Source organism: Toxorhynchites rutilus, chromosome 2 (genome assembly GCF_029784135.1).
Source record: "Toxorhynchites rutilus septentrionalis strain SRP chromosome 2, ASM2978413v1, whole genome shotgun sequence".
NCBI classification, from domain to species: Eukaryota; Metazoa; Arthropoda; class Insecta; order Diptera; family Culicidae; genus Toxorhynchites; species Toxorhynchites rutilus.
The window spans coordinates 334,145,781-334,164,895 of record NC_073745.1 but is presented as its reverse complement, the minus strand read 5'-3'; the positions used below and the strand labels follow the sequence as shown (position 1 = coordinate 334,164,895).

The following is a 19,115-nucleotide window of genomic DNA, read 5'->3' as shown; positions in this document are numbered from 1 at the left end:
AATAATTTTGATTTAGCTGTAAAAGCTCAACAATGTGGATCGATAAGGCGTTTTGGGAAATTTTTGGAGACATGATCATTTATTTTTCATTTGGAATTGCGGAATTACAGAATTTAAGGAATTAATTTTGTTTTGATTACAACCGGAAATTAGGAACAGTACTTAAAATAATAATTCAAGTCGAGCTCATTTGCAGGAGGTGCAGAGCTCTACATTATTTAGCTTTGGTTATCAGGCAGCTACAACACTTTTGATGTTAGATTGCTGTTTTGTAAAATCGCCAACAATTGACATACAATATAAATCTCGAACATATACAGATATACACATAAATATGATTCTATCAATTTTCCAAAAACATTACAATATTAGGATATATATGCAGATATTGAAGCCACTCAAGAACACATTTTAATACATAAAAAAATATATAAAAAAATTGCATTATACAGTTTATAACATTAAAAAAATTCAAATAATATATCAGTTATATAGGAAAAACTAGCCGTATGAACCAATTTTAGGGAAACTCTTCTAGTTTCCTCTAAAACTCATTGAGTAGGGGGAGATGAAGCGCCCTTATTAGTTCCGCTTATGTCGAGCCAGCCCCACTTTAGTTTTTGTTTATTCACTAAATTTCCGAGGGGCAAGTTCAACATAGCGGTTTGGTTATACAACAGGGGTTCGCGCAGAGTCAGCACCACGGAAACGCGTGCGTACGATTCTAGCGCGACCCAAAATTTAGTTAGTAAATAAGAAATAGTAATTATAAACATAAGATGAAATAAAAGTACTGAGCCAGTCGGGCCAGGGGGCAGTATGATTAGTATGCTGGATAAAATTATACCGCGTTGTCTTTTTACTGACTGGTGGTAAAACCAGCGCATGACATATCATATAGCCAATGAGCTAGTCTTTTATTAAAAAATATTGAACTTGCAAAAAAATGGATATTATTTTAGTAATTATTAATTGTAGTTGTTTTATATTATTTTCATGGCTTTGGACTAGAGCTATATTTTTGGACTAGGTGCTATATTTTTTTATATTTTTTCATGAAAGCTGAAGATTTTTTACATAACATATCTCGATATTAAAGATGATTTTTTTTCGTTTTTGAGATATGATTTTCCAACGTTAACCGGTGGTCAGAAAAATCGTTTTCCTTTTTTTATCCAAAAATTACTTTTTACAAAAAATCATAACTACTGAACCGATTTAGATGATCGACGTATTAAATTGTTTTTAATTATTAATATTGATCTATCAATATAAGAATAATCAATAATTAAAAATTAAAAATATATTATTAAATAAGTAAATAGAATATTCATTCTAACGGAAAATGTTTTCTTCATTGATAATTTTTGTTTCAAAAATATGTTCATGGTTTGTAAGCTTCATAGTCGTACACTAGAACGCCTTATGGGCATATTATACTGCCGATGGGTCATTTCATCCCGTATAATTGGAAATGAGCGAATATGAGCGTCTCCAGAAAATAATTTCTAACACTTTTGTTTGAAAACAACAAAAGTACAGAATGGTTACAGTTGACTCATGGTTAACTAATCTACGTGTCTACGTAGTTGTTACCTTAACTTTGAAGAACCTAGTCAAGATGCATCCATTCTCTCTTGAGGGGTACTCAGGTATATTATTGATACATATTTGATGCTCTGTACAGTTGGACCGAACAGTGGGACAGTTGATATGTGGATTCCATGTTTGTGTCATTAATAGGCCAAATGGTCCGGGGGTTTCGATGTACGCAGCAGAGCGTCGAACAAATTTATAAATGCAATGTGAATATTAATATTCAACTTTCATTTTCGCATTATAAACAAATAAATCGGATGGCATTGCTGTCCAAAAAATTTCGCAGGACAAGTATCTCGATATTTCTCTGTGAAATTTGCTACTTGAATCTTACTTTTGTCTCAGAGAGGTTAACAAATTGCTTCACACAATATTTGTTCTCTGTCTCGCCCCAAATTGAATAAATTGGGCAGAAGTACCTATTATCGCAATAGTACCTGCTATGATAATACGAGTGGGGTTTTTTATTAGTTCACATTGGTTCACATTATCAGAAGAATATAAAATCATTGTCACAAATCTTATTTTGAATGGTCCTAATGTGATTTTTGAACATCAGAAATCTCATCTTTGTCGATTTTGGGACTTGATTCCATGCGAAACATTTTTCTTTTGTTGCTCAATCTAGTTTATAAATAGTGTGTCCCATTGATGCTTGTTTCCTAGTATTTTGCTGAAGATCATTTGATCAAAATAACGAGATTTTCGTACAATGAAGCGGCTGTTTTGATACAAATACACACCAAATGCGACCAATTTACACGATTTTATCGAAATAAACTTGTATTTTTGTAGTATCATAATTGGGACAATTTTACATCTATGTGTCAATTATCGTAACATCGAAAGCTGCCCTGTTCCCATTATGGTTGTAGGAAATAGTTTTCGTATTACGATAAATAGGAACATAGTAACTCTGCAATACGAAAACCTCACGTTTTTACGCTGTGAAATTGCGCTTTTAGGTAGGGCGGTAATACCCGGTCGGATACCGGATATTAGAAAAAAAAAACAAGAATTTCTCATTAACAGAAGATAAATCATAACAAAATAGCTTCAGAGAACAATCTTTCGCTGTGAACACTACTGCATGGAGCTGAAAGATAAGCAAAACTTGCCAGTTGAGGGTCCTTCCTAATGTTTAATGGCAACCAAATACAAGGATCGTGATTGCGATTGATAGGAAATATTTTGGATACGCCGGAGCTTGTAATGCTTGTTATTTCTTTTTTGATTTGTAGTGAAATAATTGTGACCCCTCTCAGATTATCATCCCTGAAGTTCTTAGTTTTTTAATCCTTAATACAAATAATTGGATGATGTTCTTTACATATTTAACTTCGATGTCCTTACTCTTATTCGTCCAATATTAAAATTAATTCAATATATCCACAAAAATCTCATCATTGTAGTGAAAAATCCATTCAAGATCCTTTGTAGAAAACCATATTCTCTATTGAAGAATATTGATTCTAAACAGAATATTTAATCATCGTTCATTTTTGACGTAGAACTACGTCTTTGATTAAGGGTGCCAAATCAGAAACCAGGTCACGTTTCTATGAAATAAAGTTAACAATAATAACAATATAACTAACCTCATACATTTGTTCTGTCCACAAATTATGAACCCTGATGTTATTTAAAACAAAAAAGTTATTATCAATCTCCTTCTAAATGTAGCCATTCTCGAGATATTTAAAAAAATATTTGTAATTTATTATTTTTTTAATAGTAAATAGGCCCTTTGAATATGTTTGTCGTGTTATACCATCATGTTCATGAGATTTTATGAATTCGCTTATAATTTCCAACAACTTTTCCAAATACATCGTTATGGTAAATATATATGTTTAGTAGTTACGTTACGAAACATTCGAAGACACGTGGGTTAATACAAAACGTAGCGAAACTAAAAAATCTTTTTTATCTTAATGCAAACTTCAATCAATCAATCATTGGAAATTATAAGAAAATTCATAAAATTTCATGAACATGACATAACACGACAAACATATTAAAAGAGATTATTTACTTTAAAAAAAAAAGATTATAAATTAGAAATATTTTTTTAAATACCTCGGGAACGGTTGCATTTAGAAGGAGATTGATAATAACCTTTTTTGTTTTAAATCACATCAGAATTCATAATTTGTGGCTAAAAATGATTGTTAACATACAAAAATTCGAAGTTTCGATAATTCTTAAAAATTCGATGTTCCACAAAGTTCGTCAAAAATAGTTTTACCATCTTGGGCCCATTTTCTAAATTATCTGCATGACTTCTATTTTGTATGAAAAAATTGAAAAAAAAATTAAAAAATATGTATTTTGGATATTGCATATTGAATTTTTATTTTGTAAATAAAAAAAATTGTAATAATTTTTTTACTCAGTGTACATTTTTTTCATATTCAACCATCAATACTCTATAACTCTTCTAAGACACTATTTCGGTACGACTCATAGTTTTTGAGATATAAATTATCAAAGATTTCTTTTACTCAAATCGATACGCCCTTTTCAAAAGTTTCGCTTGAGTCAAAAAATTCCCAATTGCTGTGGAAAACTCATATTTCCTCTAACCCAAACGGAATACACACTTTCATTCGAATCAAAAATACTCATGTTTTGTCATTTGTCGATTTCATTTGGAATTACTCCATTTTAAAGAGCCTTTAAAATTCCATTAATTTCAAATTCCGCTCGTAGTCGATCAATTCATCTTCGGTGAACATTGTTCGACCGGGTAGATAGTGCGCATTCGGGTCCAACAATGCGCCACGTTATGCACTTTGTGTGAAGCGCCACTTGGTATAAGCACCTGCGGTACCCAATTACTCGCCACCGTATCAATAAACTTGATCCAAACCGACAGCGAACCCACTGGCACCGAAAATTGCCATCTCATGAAGAACTCTCAATGCGCTTAGGTGTGATTAGAATTTTCGAACAATCATCGTGTCTCGGATCCATACACTTGTATATGGATGTATTGATCCTCGTACGGATTCCCGTACGGTCCGGACACCCATGTGCGGCCAACGCTCTCTTGTGCTCTGTGTTGCGAAATCGAACCTAATGTTAATGAGCGTAGCGTAGAGCATAAGGGGATGATGGGAGGGCAGGAAGAAGCTGACGAGCCGTGACAAAAATTGAATCGATTGTATGCAAAGGCACACCACACAACACAAAACAATTGGCGATCGATTTCGAGGCGAGTCACATGCCAAAAGGGGGCGTTGCCGCAGAGCGGCGTTTGATGATGTATTCAAATATTGTTTGCAAAACAATTTGTGAAGTGATGTAATTCAGTCAGTCAGTCGATCAGTTGGCTGATGCTGATTTTGGAGTGCCGTATTATAATCGTCATTTTGGCTATCCGATTGAGTGATCGTTTTTGTTTTGTCTCTCTTTCAGACACTGCGTTGACCATAACCCCATCCACGCCGGCAAAACGACGCACAGTGAACCGTGACAATAAGCTCATGTCGGTCCTACAGGCCCGTCGATCGGCCCTCACCAGGGATCGCTGGCAGAAGGAGTACCACTCGTCGTCCCCGTACAAATTTCACCGTCATAGTAACCCGGTGGTGAATCTGGTGGAAGACAGCAGCACTCCCGAGTCCAACCTTGTGATACCACCGGGATCACGTATCGCAGATACCGCCGCCGACGAGTTCCTCGATACCGATGAGTCCATCCACGGGATGTATGTCGTTAGTCCGCAAAATGGGAAGATGGCGCTGCAGCACACCGGACCCCAGGTCAAGTTAGCCAAAGAGACGAACAATTTCGTGGGACAGAACAGCAACAAGTCGGGCGAAAGTACGAAGTTGACCTCGGCGAAGCCATTTCTTGCACGGGCGACTTTCTATGAGGCGAGGGGAAAGCGAACTAGGAAAAACTTCCCGGCATCCACCGAGCGATCGGTGGAAGAAAGTGATCTTGCACCCTATCAATACTTCGGTCAGAAGCTGATTCCCCCGAGTAGGAATGCTGACGCGAGAAATCAGTTGATCAACACGAAAGGGACAAGATTAACCAAACTGAAAGAAGATTCGCTAGAGATTCTTACTGTCTCCGAACCAAGGCCTTCAACGGAGAAAAACAAATTCTGGCATAACCGGTTGGCGTATCAATCACGGAATGTAGTTGCGTTCAATAACTATTTGAGGCGATCGAAAGATGGCGTTTACGGTACATCTACGATAGCCATACCTACTGAGTATTCTGATCATTCGGACACGCTGACGAATTCGATGATCGCTCTGAGTAACCTGTCGGAGGGAACTGCCGACCCAAAACAGATTTTCTCCAGGAGTGCCAATAACTTCACGGCCCAGAGTAAAGCGGAACGAATCGTTCGAAGCACGACAACGACCACGACGACAACCTCTACAGAAGCACCAGCTACAACAACAACAACGGATGTTATTCCGGCTAACCACAAATCGGATGAAGATCTTCCAGGGTTGTTCAGCCCTACCGGTCTGGCTCAGATTTCCAAGCTCATCATCAATTATCCCGACGATGCAACACCGGAAGACCTGTACCACCATTCGGTGGTGGAAGTCGCTCCAAATCCAACAACAGTCGCGTCTGAAGATGACCAGCCAACCACCCAACCAATCACCGAGGATTATGGGACTCATAGAAACTTAGTTTCCATTCCCGATATCAATCACATCTTCCAGAACTTGTCGACAAGTACAACGACAACTACGAGCACAACGGAATCTCCCGTCCCCATAACACAGATGCTTCTTGCGGAGACTGAGACCATCCCGGCAAGCACTGAACAACTTGAACCTTTAAGAACTACTACTACCACTTCTACGACTACCGAACCCACATCCGATCAGACGACATCCCCTCAAACTGAAGCAGCTACCACAACCACAACGACCGAGTCAACGACTTCAACTACAACAGAGAGCACAACGACCACAACGACAACCCGACAACCGACCATTTCTTCCACCGCTACAACACCGGCAACGACAACCACCGTAACGACCACAGCGATCCCCGCATCCCCGGATGCCGAAACCACACCAGCCACCGAAATCTACTCGGACGATGTCTACCAGACAGATGACGATCTTCCTCTGCAGCTGGCCAACAGCACCGACACCGATGGGTTCAATCCCATCCTGTCCCATGTCTTCCCCAAACTCAGCCGGGAACCTCTCCCGTCTCGACCGCCCACAATCATGGATTATTCTGTAACGTTCACATCGCCAGCGCCGGCCCTCGATGGGACGCGAAAGCCCACGATCGCCATCGAGGGTGTCCTGCTGGAGCACAACACCGACGTGGTGATCGAAATGCGCAAGATGAACACCGCAACGTTTATCCTCGCCGGGCTGGGGATGCTTCCGATTGTGATCATCATCCTGTACGTGATCAAGGCGGCGATTTGGAAGCGCGAGCACAAGGTATCGCACGATCTGGAGCGTTACATCCCGGACGGACAGCCTCCGATTAGTCCGGTAGTGCGGTTGGAGCAATCGGACACTTCCAGCGTAGCAGACGAGTCAATGGATACGGATCGAGACTTTAATAGGAAGAATTTGCGCTTCAAGAGTCTTCTGGGGGAGGGTAACTTCGGACAGGTTTGGAAGGCCGAAGCGGACGATTTGGCCGGCCACTTCGGAACTACGAGGATTGTGGCGGTCAAGACCGAACGGAGTGATAATGGTCACGGGGATCTAAAGGCAGAGGCGGAGATTATGCGGAAGCTTGGGTCTCACCCGAACGTGGTTACGCTGCTGGGCGTTTGTTTGGAGCAAGGTAAGATCTGCGGGTGGCGAAAAACGGAACTAGAATTGACTGTTTTTGATGTTTCACAGAACCACAACTTCTGATCATGGAGTACGCGATGAGGGGGCGGCTGTTGTCGCTGCTGAGGGCAGCCCGAGGTGCCGTGAATGGGTTGGCACCTTCGATCCATAGCAATAGGCCGCCCATAATGCCGCTGTCACCGAGGAGGCTTACCGGATTTGGGCACGACATCGCTCGAGGAATGGAGTATATAGCCGATAAGAAGGTATGACCATTTATTCACAATCGCATACTTCTCACATTCAAATATTTTCCCGTAGATCGTCCATCGGGACTTGGCGGCGCGCAACGTATTGCTCGATCACAACGGGATCTGCAAAATTTGCGACTTCGGCATGTCCATCGATCTGGAGAAGATCAAATCTTCGCAGGCGCACATCCGCGTGCCACGATCACATCACAGCGAGTCGAGATTTAAGTTCGATCTGAGCACACGATCGTTCGGCTTTGGTCGGTACCATGGTCATGGTCACGAAGGGCTGGGAAGGCACGGACATGGTCGCACTCATGACACCAAAAGCAGACCGGCGCTGCCGATCCGATGGATGGCCCCGGAAGCCTTGCAGTATCATATCTTCTCCCGCGAGACGGATGTGTGGGCCTTTGGTATTGTGCTGTGGGAGATCGCCACCTTAGGTAAGTCCACAACCTTCCTCAGTCGCTCATTCTTCCTGACGCATGCTCATATTTTTAGGCTGCACCCCATATCCGACCCTATCGGGCAGAGAAGTGGTTCGCACCGTCCCCAACGGTGCTCGACCCGAAGTCCCCCAGGATTGCCGCCCGGAACTGTACGATCTGATGCAGCGAACCTGGCGGAAGGATCCCCGCCAGAGGCCAACCTTCTCGGAGGCGAGAACATGTCTGGCGCGAACGCTGTGTCAGTGGCAGCTGGAGGAAACCGACACATCGAACACCTCCGAGTATCTGGACGTCAGCGGATTCAGCGAGGATCTGGAACAGGGGATGGTTTACTTCAACAGACGGATTTCGGAGTTTGAATGTGAAATCTAGAGATACCTTCTTTTGTTTCGCTCTATTCCATCCCCACTCTGGACCGTGTATAGTGACAGCAGTATTACTTAATCTTTTCTCCAACTTCACTATGGTCTAGCTTAATTTATTCCCAACGCAAGAAGTGAAACACAAGTCGTGCGTTGCGTTAAATTTCCGTCTTCCGTTTTCCTGGCGAAAACCAACTGGAAATTTTTACCTTCCACAAATCTTAGGCTAAATGTGTGCGCGTGTTTGAAAGTGTTAGTTGTCTTTTGTAAATATGGTTTATCTTATATTTTCACGTTCTGCCGCCAGATTTCGCATCAGGTAGACGACCCCCGGCTAATGCAATACACATTTATACATATCGAATCGATTTTCGATTTTCACTCTCGAGTCGGATAATTATCGATTGTTTAATAGTTTGTGTATACAAAGTTTATCATCGGCCCAACATCATATCATAGTTTCATATCACATTCCAACCGACAAAAACATTTCACCATCAATCGTCATTGTACATTTTTCTCGTATAGATATGAAGATCGTATGTAAGAGAGTTCAGCTTAATGAATTTTAATTGCTATTTTTCACATGCATAGTACCTTTTTGTTTTGTTGATAAGAGGCGAGAAAACAGAAAGACGCGGGTGCTTTCAAGGATGATGAAATATATAAATAAAATTGGACCCCGAAGGGTGTTGTAAGTTATCCGAAATTGGTCCCTTTTTCAGCAATGATGCGTGTGTTTTTGGATACCCTTCGATTTGACCAGGCTAGAATGTTTAATGACTCTGTTTGTAAAGAACTCAGTGATTTGTAGAGGGTGAGCTGTATAAAAGGCCAGAAAGAACGGAACTTACACTGACAAATACTGTTGAGTAATATCTCTTCATTGAGTTGGTGGCTCAAACTGCTCGTGGAATCGACGAATGCGGATGATTGCGATCCTCCTCGGGGTGGGCTCGATCACTGCAAATTGCTATCCTGAAGTTCAACTAATTCTGCTGAATAATGCGTTTTGATTCTGCGAATGCATTGATGGGAGTGAATCTATGACGACGTTAATAAGTTTCAAAAATCAGGTGATACTTCCAACCATCCAAAATGTAGTCAAGACGATGAAATAGAACTGAACCGGAGAAGCATTTGCAGATTGTCAATTCCGACGTTGGCAGGAGAGAAGGTAGGAACTAAGGCAAGGGAGGGTTGAGGAGCTATGTAAGCTTTAGCCGCATAGTATGAACGTCCTCCAATGGTACAGTTTTGTCTCATATTCCGAACACTTAAGCTTTGATGGCCATTAAACAGTGTCCCATTACTCAAAATGATACTCTTTCGCGAAATTAATTTGATTTTTGGAAACAATAGAGCCTTCTTTTCCATTTGACTACAATAGAATTGATTTACAAATACATATTTATGGTGAAAAACTAAAAATATGTTTAATCACTTTTGTCTCAAATTCCGAACAGCAAAAATGCATTTTTCTTAAATCATAAATGATTTCAAAATAAAGACTATACTTAAAATAATGTCTGTGTTTTCATTATTCAATTTTTTATAACATAAAACTTTAGTAAATTTACATTTAAAAATGAAGTGTTCGGAATTTGAGACTGTTCGGAAATTTTTTTGAGCAAATCCTTGAGAGGGATTCTTTTGAATGGAAAAATTCACATTAAAGTTGATAACGACGTTTAAACTCTTGAGGTTACTCATTGGATATCGTATCAAATTGAGTCCAAAGCAAATGCTCCAGCGGTCAGAATCAATCATTATCTGACATCTCCTGAAATGCAAAGGCTGAGCAGAGCTGATGCGAACCTGAGGAAACTGACTCAGAGTTGCGAAAGAGTAAATTGGAGTGTAATAAATGATTTATTAGGGAAATTCGCCAATTCAGAAAAGACCTCGAATGATGGTGATACCGGTGATATTAGTTAAGACCCCCTGCAGGTTTTTTTAAAATTTATAATGATACTACATCCTATTGAGAGATGAGATCTTCTTCACAATGTTTCGCCACCCGATCCATGGCTGCAGTTCTCCAACTCCCGGCCGCATCGATTCTTGTCACGACCTGCTCCACCTGGTCCAATCACTTCGTTTGTTAGGTTCCTCTCCTTCTTGTTCCTACCGGATTCGATGCGAACACCATCTTTGCAGAGCTGCTGTCCGGCAATCTTGCAACATGCCCTGCCCATCGCACTCGTCCAACCTTGGCGACATTCTGTACGCTGGGTTCGCCAAGAAGTTGCACCAGTTTGTAGTTCATCTTCCTTCTCCATAATCCGTTTTCTTGTACACCACCATATATCGTTCTGAGCATTCGACGTTCGAAAACACAAAATGTTTGTAAGTCCTCTTCGAGCATCTTCCATGCTTCGTGCTCTTGAAGAACAACCGGTCGAATCAGGGGTGAAGGCCTATGCGTCTTCGAATTTTACGGCTGTTGTCGTTGTCAGTTGTTATCAACGAGCCAAGGTAGACCAATTCCTTTACCACCTCGAGCTCGTCGATCACAACACTACTACCAAGAAGAACTCTGTCCCTTCTGCTAGCACGTATTTAGTCTTAGACGCATTGGTCCCAAGCCCAATCAGTCCTGCTTCTTGTTTCAGCCGGGTATACAAGTCGACTACCGTCGCATGTGTTCTTCCGTTTAAGTCCACGTCGTTGGCGAAACAGAGAAACTGACTAGACTTGATGAAAATCGTACCCCGCATGTTGAAACCCGCTCTCCACATAACACCTTCCAGCACATCGTTGAATAGCAAACAGGAGAGTCCATCGCTTTGTCGAAGTCCCCTGTGAGTTTCAAACGATTCCGACAGATCGCGGACCATACACTCTGTCCAACTTCTATAAGACCATCCTGATTCTATTTCGTTGCAACACAAACTGTTAGCATTTCAACAAGATACATTCATACATTGTAGAATGTGCTTAGAATAAAGTACACTTATCCCCCTATTTACACGGTACCTGTTTCACACGATTTCGCCGTGTAGGTTTATAAAATAACAAATTTAGAAAAACCTAAAAAAATGTATATATGTAATTCATATGGAAAAAAATTAAAATAGGATCGTAGCTTTGACTACGAGTGCGACTTTATGTTTCAGAACTGGCAAGTTATCAATTGTATAGCTTTATTGGAATCTTTATGCGTTATTTGTGTCAATTTTTCAAGCTCTTAGAACATTGACAAACATGAACAGGAAAGGAAAGTTATATATTTGCTTTCGGCTGAAAATCTCTGAAAAATTTAATGATTAATAAAACAAAAAATCTACGCAGCATTAATTTTTTTTATCACTAAGTCTGAAGTCGAATCTGAGATCTTCCCGAGTTCGTCGACTGTTGAACCAGAATCGCATCAGGAATGCTCAAGTGATAAGGATGACTTCATACTAACCAGAATAAAAAAACAGGAAGTGGGTTATATCTATGGTATAACCGCAAGGGTGACGTAGGACTATCGTTGATTTAGAGATCATTTGTTTGAAGTTGAATCTAAATCCATTCTGAATGAATGTATAAATGAATATTTGGGGGACTTCGTAAACAAGAGCGTTACGTTGGAGGCACAAGGTTTTATGCATCCAATATAGGATACGAAAAACCTTGTTCTGAAGAATAATCTTCAGAAGCTTTCCTGCTAACTGTACTTGATTGACAAATCACAAACCCAAATGTATTACATGGATATTTTATGGATAGAAAACATTAAAATAAACTCTTTCGCTTGAATGTAATTTTCAATTCCAAGGGGAACTGGCAGATTATTTTCAGTAACGATTAGATATCTCCACATTTTCCTCGATACTGGAAACCCACCAGTGGTTAATGCTATTCGATAACAATCTGTTAATAGCACTCGATTATTTGGTCACAGTGTTACATGGATAGCAAACTTTCAAATAAACTCTTTCACATGAATGTATTTTTAAATTCCCAGAGGAACTGGCAGATTATTTTCCGGATCTTTCTCGATGCTGAATGGCATCCAAACGGAAAAAAATCCGTGCGTGTATGTGTATGTGTAGCGGCTGCTTCGATGGTCACCTTCTCTTCTCCTGAAGGATCGGCTTCTCTGTGCTCCCTCACAGTTTCAAACAAACTGCTCGCGTTTCAGGGCAGATCTCGATCCTTCGCCGTCCAGCATCCTCAGCAACGATGTTGTCTAGTCGAATATCGCTTAAGTATGCCTTTTGTGCGTGATTGAATCGAGAGAAGGCGTGGTTTACGATGGCAATTTGGAAGGCAAACTAGAGGGGAATGAACTCTCTGAGCTCGGAACTTTCGGCGACTGAGCAATAATCGATTGCGGGCGCATACAATATTGGATACGGAAATATCCTACTGATGGGGAAGAATAATCTTCAGATGCTATCCTGTTAATTGCGATTGATTGAAAAATCACAAAACCAAATGTATTTGGTCACAGTGTTACATGGATAGAAAACATTCAAATAAACTCTTTCACATGAATGTATTTTTAAATTCCCAGAGGAACTGGCAGATTATTTTCAGTAACGATTAGATATTTCCACATTTTCCTCGATACTGGAAGCCGACCAGTGGTTAATACTAATTCGATAACCACCTGTTAATAGCACTTGATTGAAACATATTTGGTCACAGTGTTACATGGATAGAAAATATTAAAATAAACTCTTTCACATGAATGTATTTTTAAATTCTCAGAGGAACTGGCAGATTATTTTCCAGAAATGATTAGATCTTTCCGGAACTTTCTCGATGCTGAATGGAAAGCCAAATGGAAAGAATTCCGCGCGTGTATGTGTGTGTAGCGATGTCTTCCCGGGGAACCGTTTGTGGCATCACTCTCCTCCTGATGGATTCCCTTCTGGCCTAAGGTGCACAAACAGGCTCTTGGTGACACCGTTCATCCGCGCTTTCATGATAAACGAAGAGCTTCACCACAACAGCGACAACATGCTCCAATCGCTGTTCAATTAGAACTGAGTAGATTTCCGAGCGGCGCTCGCTTATATACCGATTGGTGATTTCAATAGCCTGTTTTGAAAGCAATTTTAAGTCTATTGAAACAAGTTTTTGGATCAAAAAGTAACAAGTATAGAACGCGTAGACATTTTATCTTTCGAATGAAGTGTTTATCATACCATTTCGTTCAGCTGTTTAGGAGCTGCAAAATCTCGGTCTCCGGCGTAACGCTTTCGTTTTCGAAACTTTGATTTTACACCCCGCTATAGAAATGAAAGACGTAGTCCTACGTCAAAAAACTGGTAGTTCCTAAAAGTGGTGCTAGCGTATAAACTAATTGCAATTTAGTTTCTTGAAGAATTCTTTGTTTATTTGTATTCAGAATTTATAATGAATTCCATAAGTATTTTTTTTTATAATTGTTTTACTTAAATGAATGATTGAACTGAATATATATTGAGAGTTTACTTCATTTTACACGGTTTTACATAGCAAACTCGTAGTTTTCATTCTACACGGTTTTGTCGGGAACCTATCTTCAGTGTAAATCGAGGGATAGGTGTATATTCAACGTCAATTTCGTTCAATAGAGTTGTTTGTTTATTTATTGTGCTTATATATGATAATTTCAGCTGTCCAGTTTCTATAAGACCAATTCAAAATTCATAAGTATTATCAATGAAAAATTCAAAACGATCAGCTGATTTACATGTCAGTAATCGGTAGCCTTGCCATTTCGGCTAATAACCTGGAAAATTCGTGTTGGTATACTATTTACCAAATTCTGCTGAACGGATTTCTCGATGTTTTTCAATGTTTCCGAAATTGCGACCTTGAGCTCTTCAATTGTGGTTTACCGTTTTCCCTCAGTGTAGATTCTGCGTACAAGGGTTCCCCTATAATTTTCAACAGGATTGAAGTCTGGAGAGCGAGCCGACCAGTCCAAAAAAATATGTTTTTGGTCCTTAATCTATTGCTTAGTTTCCTTGCTGGTATGAATAGTAGCATTGTTTAGGTGGAATGTGAATTTTTTGTGACGATATCAACGCAAAAACGTTAGGAGAGAGGATTCGAGAACATCCATGTAATCTTTGAATGATGTGAGAGCTATCTTGAGCTTTCCGGATGCACAGAATCCCGCCCAAACCATGCACAAGCCTTTACCAAAATTCCTGGTTAAAAGTTTTGTTCCTTTTTTCGTAAATCAGCCAGCACCAGTTGAATCAATCAGGACCATCCAAATTGAACTTTTTTCCGTCAGTGAAGATAACCTATACATTGAAGAACGTTTCGTTATGGTATATAGCAAAATTTGTTCTTTTGGAAACACTCTTTGTCACAACATATTGAATTGTCACTCGAGTAACATTTAAATTGAAATATAGCTTTATTTGCATAAGCGATTTTGGGGTTTTCGAAGCTGTTCTAGCTATATCCCGCTTATCCAGGTCAGAGAGCTTCGATTTATGTGGAGCTCTCTCTTTCTTACCGTATCCTTGAGGATTCGTCAAATAATTGAGCACTAATTGATGGGATCGTCTTATCCGACGAGAAATTTCTCTTATACCAACATTTGTTTGGTGAAATGCATCGATTTGTCTTTCTTCTCTCTCCGTGAGCACTTTTCCCTTCGGCATTTTCCAGATTTATTGATCAAAACAACTAAAGCAAGGAAAAATGTAACTGGTATTATAGAAACTTGACAGTTGAAAATACAAAAACATTCGTTTACGCTTGCACACACACATATGAAAATAATACAATGTATGATAGTCACCAAACCCTACACACTAGGTTATAAATTGAAGCATTGTTTGTTTACAACCGAGATGGAAAATGAAAGGTGGGGAGATTTTCAAATCGGTGACGTCACAGATTTTGTTTTTGTGTGTTCCTTTTCTTATAATAGTCCACTATATAGGAAAAGTGTTGTTATGAAAAGTAAAAATTAGCAGATGAAATGAACGAACTAGTTTTTTTTTTCTTAAATCAATGCTAGCGTTCAAAATCATAAGGGCCCAACTTACATTTTAGCAGAAACTGAAATTTCAGTATTTTAGAGATGTTCTAAACTTAATTTCAATTCAATTTTACTTCTCGTTACGTCGTCCAAAATGTTAAATGAAGAAAGTCAGAGTCACAGAATATTTTGTTCCTTTGGCGGATACACATTTAACAGTGCATGGAAAGATGAGTTGCATGTTTTATTCATGTAAAATGCACTTGAAAATTGAATTTAATTGACTCCGATTGACCTAGATTGAGACGAAAAGTTTTCCGCTTGCATCTTAGTTTTAGACGAATGAAGTTTTCAGCACCCTAATTGTGAAAAAAGTAATTACAATTGCTGACATGAGATAAACTTCCATGAAGTTGCTCTAAAATCCGAACATAGTAGACATTAGAATACTACTTCAAATATAAGAAGAAATCAAAGAAAAAATTAAGCATTTTAGTTCTTGATATGTTTCTGCATAATGCGAAAAATGTGTTTTGGAAACATGTAATTAGTTTCTGTATATCGTCTTTCAACATTATTTATTGGCACATTCAATTTTGTACCATTTCAGTAATTGACTGGTATGCCTGATATGTGAACTTCCTTTCTTCCTGGCTACTAATACAATCAAAGTTTAACACAACTAAAACCCATGAATTTTCCCACCTTCTATTCTTCATCTCGGTTTACAACGATACAAAGCAGCAAGATCATCACCTGGTCTTATGGAAGTTGGACAGAGTGTATACGTAAAGGTAGAGAACGAATGACTGTGATTTCCACGACACAATCAACAGAAGCGGTGTGAGGAAGGATCCATTCACTTACGAGACGGTATCATGTGTAACGCCGACACAGCCTTTGCTCTTGTCAGGCCAAAACGCATGCATTGTCTTGACGTCACAGAACTCGTATTCAAACAAAGAATTGAGCATTTCATTTGCTTAACAACTACATTATCCGTGTTCCGTTCAATACCTTGCTGAATGTATTCGGTTGAATAACAAGCAAGGATTACCTCATACACATACTTTTGGTTTGACTAGTTGACAATATATGTCTTCCCTGTCTTCTACGTATTTGAATAACATCGGGTAATAATTCTCATTCAAACAATTTAAAACCGCTTCCGTGTCTGCTTATCTGATAGAAAGTAAATTGGTCGGTGTTAAGTCTGAGTGGACCAAATAGCAAAGTTGAGAATTTTGATTTATTGATTGCATTAGGTTAAGCATTTCGTAAGCTGCATACCACATTGATCAGATTTGGAAAATCACGCGGTCAGCTGGAATAACGTATCGAAATTGTTTCGAATGGTCAATGAAAAACCCTCATATCACCAAACTTCATGCTCCTTTTTCTCGAAATCATAAAAATGTCACATGGTCCGGTCTGACTTAACACCGACCAATTGTTCCACGAATACGGATGAATTATTTTGAAGTATTTTTATGTGTCAATAGTAGCTTACCACATTTCATAGAAGAATTGAATTTAAGTTGAATGGATTGCAGAATCGTAAGATCCGATCGATCTTCACATTGAACGGATTTCAAAATATGGGTTACTGTTCGATATTGTTACCACAAACATGGTTCATGACCCATGTGGGGATCTTAAACTTTCCCATTTCTTTATTTCATTTTTCTATTTTTCGACAAAAATATATTACGTTTTCCACTTTACATTTAACATCAAAGAAATCAAACACGTCATTTACGTTAATACACTGAATTAAGAAAATGAATAGTTTGTATTTCATGTCATCGTTTTGGCGCTTTGTTCCTCGGTATGACAAGCATAAATTCACTAGAATAATTTATGTGGCAGAACAACGTTTGCCGTTTGCAAGTTAAAAAATAACTTTGAGGCAAATTAATTCATTAGTGATTGGTATAAACCTAAAGTGATTCCTTTTACTTAAAATTTGTAAGATGTACATGAAATTTGTCTATTCTCCCGTATATTTTATAAACCAAAATTATTGAATACTCAGCTCAGTGTTCAATAAAACCGGTGATATCGGTCATTTGTTGTGTTCAACCTGTTTTCTACCTGGAATGTGCGGATGCTTTCAACTCCAAAACATTGAATACATTCAATGCGTTCGATGTGGTTTTCATCTCAGCTACGTTTTCTAAGCAGTGCTACATATGTTGCATACCTGTTGGGCGATTGATAGAAGATGATGTTTAGATCGGATTGAAAAATACAGTGGTAGACATTCGTTTAGCCTCACCCTATTTTTCCTCAATATTTTTAAAAATAAGTCAATTCTTTGTACAGTTTTGTTCATAAAAGACTATTATTGTTTATTTCCATCGAATTCATTCTAAAAAAAAGACGGGTGGGTAATGTCGGGGACATAACCGGAGTGACGTAGGACTATACAAAGGGGATAGCTTTTGCTAAATATATATTTTAAATATATTGTTTTATTTTCTTCTCCTACGTGAATACTTACCTATCTACCTGAAAATTGGATTAGTTTACTGTTTACTCTTTATGAACATATTGGGGGTTCTGAAAAGAACCTTTGGTGTTGTGTTTTTGCGTTTTTTTACAAACTTGATTCTTGATTTTTTTCTGAAGACTTTGTACTAATTAAATGTTCACCGCCGGCATCTTTCGGCGTATGCACATATCGTACAATCAAAATGATGGCTGTGATAGGAAATGCATAGGTGGTCATCAGCTCATTCACTATCATATATTTCACTATTAAACATATTACCGTACCTTAAACTGTGGTTTCGGAGACGAATGAATTGTAAGATTTGTAGTCTCCGAAAACAAAGTAAATAAAAATGAAAAAGAACTGAAGTTTTGGAGACGAACTCTTCGATCTGTCGAGAAATAAACGAGCTATAAGCGTTCTGAAAAACCAACACTAAATACAGGGACGGATGACCTTCGGATTAAAGTCCTTTAAAATAAGAACAGAGCAGTAGAAAATACATAGCTCATCATGTTGCTCCTTAGTTATTTTTCTATACAATGCAGTCAATTTTCAACATCATCGCTGAAACTAGTTGTTGCCACCGAACCGAATATGCTCTGTACTGTAGACGGGTTTTCTTATTGTCGTGAGCAGCTTTGCAAGCCAACTCGAGCACTCCGGCGGCCGAAATTCTATAACCGCTATTAGGTATACTGATGCTCCGGCACCAATCCGTTGATGCGATATGATGTGAAACGATGCCATACAACCACACTGATTTACGGTTTGAAAGAGAATGAGATATTTTTCAGCGGATCCGCGCGTTTTGTACTTTAGCGGTACACGCTCACAGGATAGAGACAAATCGGCAGACTCAGTCAAAGGGGCGAGTCCAACGAGACGAACGAATGAGCGTTAAAAGGCAGCGATGGCAAAAAAATACATGTTAGAGGCGAATGAACTTCCAAGTTTAAAGCCTCTTAAAAACAAACAAAGAAAGAAAAATACATTCATTACGATTTGTTCGCTCGTTGGATTGACATGCAGGCTAAAAAGGGTCCTTTTCAGGATCACAAAATTATCTTCAATCTAAAGAGTTTATTGTTTTGTTATCACTCGATATCCCCATCTTGTTCGGCTAAACCTTTCTGTTTAGCGATTGCGTTTGCCACTCGCCACAGCTTTCACAGTTGAAAATTTCTTCCCATCCAGCTTGTGACATGTTGTACAGTAAATTACATTCAATGGCACGTCGCATTAC

General features: G+C 39.1%; 1 protein-coding gene across 4 annotated transcripts in view; it reads left to right on the top strand.

Annotated features, from left to right (window-relative positions):
* The window catches only part of LOC129771881 (mucin-5AC), a 290,127-nt gene extending 280,997 nt beyond the window's left edge, over positions 1-9,130 (top strand). For all 4 annotated transcript variants that reach the window (XM_055775998.1, XM_055776000.1, XM_055775997.1 and 1 more), the window contains 4 exons: positions 5,020-7,395; positions 7,455-7,651; positions 7,707-8,082; positions 8,141-9,130. In XM_055775998.1, coding sequence (XP_055631973.1) covers positions 5,020-7,395; positions 7,455-7,651; positions 7,707-8,082; positions 8,141-8,460 — 3,269 coding nt within the window. In that variant the 3' untranslated portion in view covers positions 8,461-9,130. The remainder of the gene's footprint in view (positions 1-5,019; positions 7,396-7,454; positions 7,652-7,706; positions 8,083-8,140) is intronic.
* Positions 9,131-19,115: the final 9,985 nt, after the last annotated feature.